Here is a 5,101-nt window from a genome sequence, read left to right as displayed (position 1 = left end):
AGAATAACATGTACTAAAATGATACGGAACACAAGGAACGCGCTTATAGCCCTGGCCTTGACCAATAACAGAACCACTACTCCAGAATGAAAATACTGGTATATTTGTGTAATGCCAAGAGAAATACAGATATAAATCCTCAAAACGGAAGGTACATTAATAAAAATGTAGCATTTTAAGCAAAAATTATTATACAGTACTCGCCAAATGTAGTCTTTGTGTCAAATTACAATGTCTAATCAAGAAACGTTACTTAAAATTATAATCCTTATTAGTAGTTTTAAACAACCATCAGTAGAACAACAGCACAGCCTAACCTAGCAAACACTATTAAGGACATGTTTTGTCTCATAGAAGGAGGGATATCATTATATTCCATTCTTTTATACCATGAACAACAGAACAATCTTCAAAGTGGAAATTAGTTTTGTAAGACAGAAGAAAACCAGGCTTCTCACAGCACAAGCTGTTTCCATAAAAAGTACTTTTAACTTTTCATTGGCATAAACCACCTAAACAATGTTGATGTTGTTCTTCTGCTTTCCAAAACCCTCCCAGTCCTGAATCAGATCAGTACATACAAACACATGCAATACTGTATTTTCTCCACACCATCACTAACCAAAACACTTTTTACTCTTTTTAAAGTTACAATTTTACAGAAATGTTTCCATCCAAGATTGATAAAATACAGAGAGCAGCTGTCTGCTGATGTGTGGTTTGCAGCAGTATAAACTTTAAGACGTGACTGCCTTCTACCGACTCCCGGATCCGTCTGCTCTTTAAGTTCAATGTCAACACTGAAAAAGTTCTCAAACCTTGCCAAGAACAGGCTCAGACAACCAGCCCTGTGGCCTGAGACACAGAGGGAACGAAAGATACCTTGCCCGTCCTCCTGCCACCAACAGAAGACCCTCAAGCAATCCAACTTGCCAAGTCCTCTAGCTTTGTTCATTCCACCTCCATGCAAATATAATGCCACTTGAGGTTGTCAAAAATAGCTTCTGTAGAAAACTGGCCATGGTCTTTAGGAAACTTTGCACGAAGAAAATTAGTTTAGCTCTTATTTAAAAAACAAAAACGAGTGAGAGAGAAATTACACATGGCAGAAAAGAAGTTCAGTTCCAGTACCCCCCCTACCCCCCCCCCCCGCAATTGCCCTGCAGGGCCTACTGTCAGGAAGAAAAGAGAATGACAAAGTGGACTGAGCTGGAACAAGGAACCCACCAGCCCTCCCTCCCGCCCGCCCTCCCCCCCCCAAATCTGGAGTCTGTACAATAATCCAAGTGTGTGTCCACTCTGAAGTCATTGTGAAGGCAGCTTAGAAAACCAAAAGGAGGACAGAATGGAGAGAAGGAAGGAAGATCACTGTTCAAGCCACAGGGAAAGGCCTGAATGGCGGGTGAGGGTGGCCGGGGTGGAGTGGGGGGGAGGGGGTGCCCGGGTGTGCGGTCCCTCACAACCCGATGCCCTTCAGGTCGCAGGGGAGGGTGGCTTGCGTGGCCTGGGGACTCTGGCAGCAGGGGAACTGGGCCCTGAAGCAGTCCCTCAGCTCCCGATTGAAGAGGAAGCACACGACGGGGTTGATGCCAGCCTGCGCGAACGTCAGCCACACGGAGGCCGTCAGATAAGCCTGGGGGACGGCGCCGGGCCGCACCAGGACCCGCAGGTAACTGGCCACGACGTAGGGCCCCCAGAGGAGCAGGAAGAGCAGCGTGACGGCGTAGAACATCTTGCACAGCCGCTTCTCGGTCTTGAACTCCTCCAGCACGAGGAGGCGGCGCGCGCCGCGGCCGGGCCCCGCGGGCCGGATGCCCACGAGCGCGGGCGGCGTGGGCCCGCGGCCGAAGCCCGCCGTCCAGTTGGCGGCCGCCTGGCCGGTGGCCCCGGGCCCGTGGAAGGTCCAGTCGTGGCTGACGGCGGGCACGAGGCGCGCGGGCCGCATCTTGCGGCGGTCGTGGATGAAGAAGAGCAGGCGGAGGTAGACGAGGTGCGTGGCGCCCACCACCACGGCCAGCAGCAGCAGGAAGCCCAGCGCGCCGGGGGCACCGTCGGGTCGCTGCTCCAGGGCGCACGGCGCGTCCTCGTCGTCGCCGCCGCCGCCGCCGCCGCCACCGTCCAGCACGGGCGGGAAGGCCGCGGCCAGCGCCAGCGCCCAGGCGGCGCACACCAGCATGGCGGCGCACGGCCAGCCGGCCAGGCGCTCGGCGTAGAAGCGGTGGTGCGCGATGGCCAGGTAGCGCGTGACCCCCACGCCGAGCAGCAGGAAGGCGGCGTGGAAGCAGAAGAGCGCGGCCAGGAAGGCGAGCAGCTTGCAGCCCAGCGCGCCCGGCGGGGTCCCCGCCGCGGCCGCCGCCCGCCGCGCCGCCAGCATGACGGCCGGGAGGCAGGCGAGCGCGCGCAGCCCGTCGGCCAGGCACAGGTCGAGCAGCAGGTAGTACGGGGCGCGGTGCAGGCTGCGCTCCCGCACGATGAGCAGCGCGAACAGCACGTTGCCCGCCAGGCTCACGCACAGCAGCAGGCTGAGCGTGGCCAGCTTGAGGCCCAGCGCGGCCGCCTCGCCGCCACCGCCGCCGCCGCCGCCGCCGCCGCCACCGCCGCCGCCGCCGCCGCCGCCGCCGCCACCGCCGCCGCCGCCGTCGCCGCCGCCGCCCGCGCCCGGCTCGCTCGCGTTCGCCATCGCGCTCTCTTCCCCACCCAGGCCGTGCGCTCCGCCCCGGGGGGTGGGGGGGAGGCTCCCCCGAGGGCCTCGCCGCTCCCCGCAGGCCACCCGGCCCGCGCTCCTCGGCCGCGAGGGGCTCTCGGCGGGCTCCCCCGGTCGGCGATGAGGAAGGGGAGGGGGGCGGGAGGGCGGGAGAGGGGGGAGGGAAAGGCTCAGCCCGCACCGGTCCCGCTCCTCCTCGGCTCCCGGAGCCGCCGCCGCCGCCGCGCCACCGCCGCCATCTCAGGAATGGTGCGCGCGGGTGGCGACGGCCACTCCCTGCACCCGGGGCGCCGCGGGCTTCACTGCGGACCGGGCCGCGCGGCCGCCCGCAGCCCCCCGCATCCTCCTCTTTCTCCGCCTCCGCCGCCGCCGCCGCGCCTCTTGGCTCTGCCCCCCGCCGGGCCCGCCGCCGCCGCCGCCGCCGCCGCCGAGCCCCCTCCCCTCAAGCCGGAGCGCGCAGCGTGGCCGCCGCCGCCGGCCCCGCCGAGGCATCCCGCGCAGCCCGGGCCCGGCCGGGGCTGGGGGCGCCGCTGCGACCGCTGCGGGGCCGGGAGGCTGCCGGGAGGGAGGCCGGGCCCAGGACGCAAGGTGGCGACAAGGCGCGTTTGGCCCCAGGTAACGGGGGTCCGGCAGCGGCGTCCTGCGCCCGCGCTGGGGTCGATGGCTGTGAGTTGGGGGTTGGGAGTGGGGTGTAGCGGGGGTCGGGGGAGGGGGAGAAGTCGCCTGGAATCGCAGGGCCCGGGAAGCCTGGGGGCGGGGGGGGGGTCAGGAATAACGGGGAACGGGGAGGAGAACGCGAATGGGAATTGAGAGCGGTGACGGCCGAGCAGCCACAAACCGCGGGTAGTCACTCAGTGCTGGGGGCTGTACCCCCAAGCTCCAGGATGAATATAAAGTTGAGTCTCTTCTAAGCGCCACGGGATCCCTGGGGAAACCGACGCTGGGGGGGGGGGGGGAGCAGGGCGCAGAGCTGGGACGCAGCCACACAGGGAGACTAAATTTCACTTGATCCCCTCGGTTCCCAGGGCTAGATGCGCAGTCACGGGGCAGGTAGGTGTCTGCTCTTAACTCATCGCTGAGCCCCTCGAAACGCCTATCAAGGGAAGAGCAAGTCCGCATTTTCTCCCCAGCGATCCCCATTCATCCACTTTCCCTTCCTGGTTTTGATCTTCCATCCACACTCAACTCGCCAGGCAGGGCTCTCCGTGCACCTGCTGGTTCCTCGTCAGAACCAGCCTCAAGGCCTTATCTCACTCTCCATCACAGACCCTTGCTCATTTCCTTCCTGGTGCGTCTAACTTTCTCGCGTTGATTTGTATTTCTTCTTCACATCCTATCTGTAAGCTCCCTGAAGACAAGGGACCATGTCTTGTTTGTTGTAGTGGTGGCAGTGGTTTGCTTTGGACCTCTTTATCCCCCAAGGCCTAGCATGCTATACAGTTGGAATTTAGGAGAATGTGGTTTCTTATACTTATTTTGTTTTGTTTTGTTTTATACAGAAAAGGATAGTTTACCTACATGCATAATGGCCATCTTGGTTTACATTTCCAGGACAGTGTAAGACCACAGCAGGTCTTGGTTGTCTTGGTGAGATGGGTCTAAATTCATTAGTCTATAGGTCTTAAGGAGTCCTTGAGAGTTTTGAGGAGAGAAGTTAATGAGAACTCAGCTTGGGGGGGGTGGTTATTTGGAAAATGGTGTTGGGGGAGGAGGGGAGATGATTCCAGAGCAGAGCTTGGGAACCTAGACTCTATAGCCATAAACTATGTACAGAAAGCACCGGAAATCCCATTAAAGTATGTTTGCCGATGCAGTAGATCAGGCCCAGAGAATCTGAGTTTGTAACAAAAGTCCTGCATGACACCAGTGTTATCAGTGCTCCACACTATGTTTATACAGTAGGCGGGTTTGAACTTGACCTTAACCTCAGGCTTTCTCATCAGACATTCTACCACTTGAACTACACATTCGCTGTACACACTAGGAAGTAGCAAGGCCTTTGAGGATACTTTGAACATTTTTCGCTGAACTTTAGCCAACACCTCTGTTGAGACACCCCCCCCCCCCCCAATTCTCAGGAACAAGAAGGCAGACTTGCAGTTACATGTTGACAGAAGCAGAAATAAGTTTTAGAGTGTGGATTGGTTAGGAACTACAAAAAAAAAGAACTATAAATGTGTTTGTTTCCTTGAAAAAGAAGTGTGGAGGTTAGTGATTTTTGAGCTCAAGGCCCAGGTCTGTGAAAATAATTTCATCCTTCCCTTGTGATCACAGTTGGCTGCAGACAACCCAGCCATTGCTTTGGAATTCCAGGTGGAAAGAAAGAGAAGAGGGCAAAGTACAAGTTTTCCTGCCATCTAAGTACAAGTTTTCCTACCATTTAAGTTGGCTATCTTT

General features: G+C 58.1%; 1 protein-coding gene across 1 annotated transcript; it reads right to left on the bottom strand.

The window, feature by feature from the left end:
- Positions 1-1,262: 1,262 nt before the first annotated feature.
- Positions 1,263-2,680, bottom strand: Gpr27 (G protein-coupled receptor 27). Its single transcript, XM_070019330.1, has one exon. The coding sequence runs from the start codon at positions 2,678-2,680 to the stop codon at positions 1,457-1,459; it is 1,224 nt and encodes a 407-aa protein (XP_069875431.1). The 3' UTR covers positions 1,263-1,456.
- Between the last annotated feature and the right edge of the window lie 2,421 nt (positions 2,681-5,101).

This window comes from Dipodomys merriami, unplaced genomic scaffold, assembly GCF_024711535.1.
Source record: "Dipodomys merriami isolate MVZ:Mamm:240054 unplaced genomic scaffold, mDipMer1.0.p SCAF_13, whole genome shotgun sequence".
Lineage (NCBI taxonomy): Eukaryota > Metazoa > Chordata > Mammalia > Rodentia > Heteromyidae > Dipodomys > Dipodomys merriami.
This window is presented reverse-complemented; position numbering and strand designations above follow the sequence as displayed.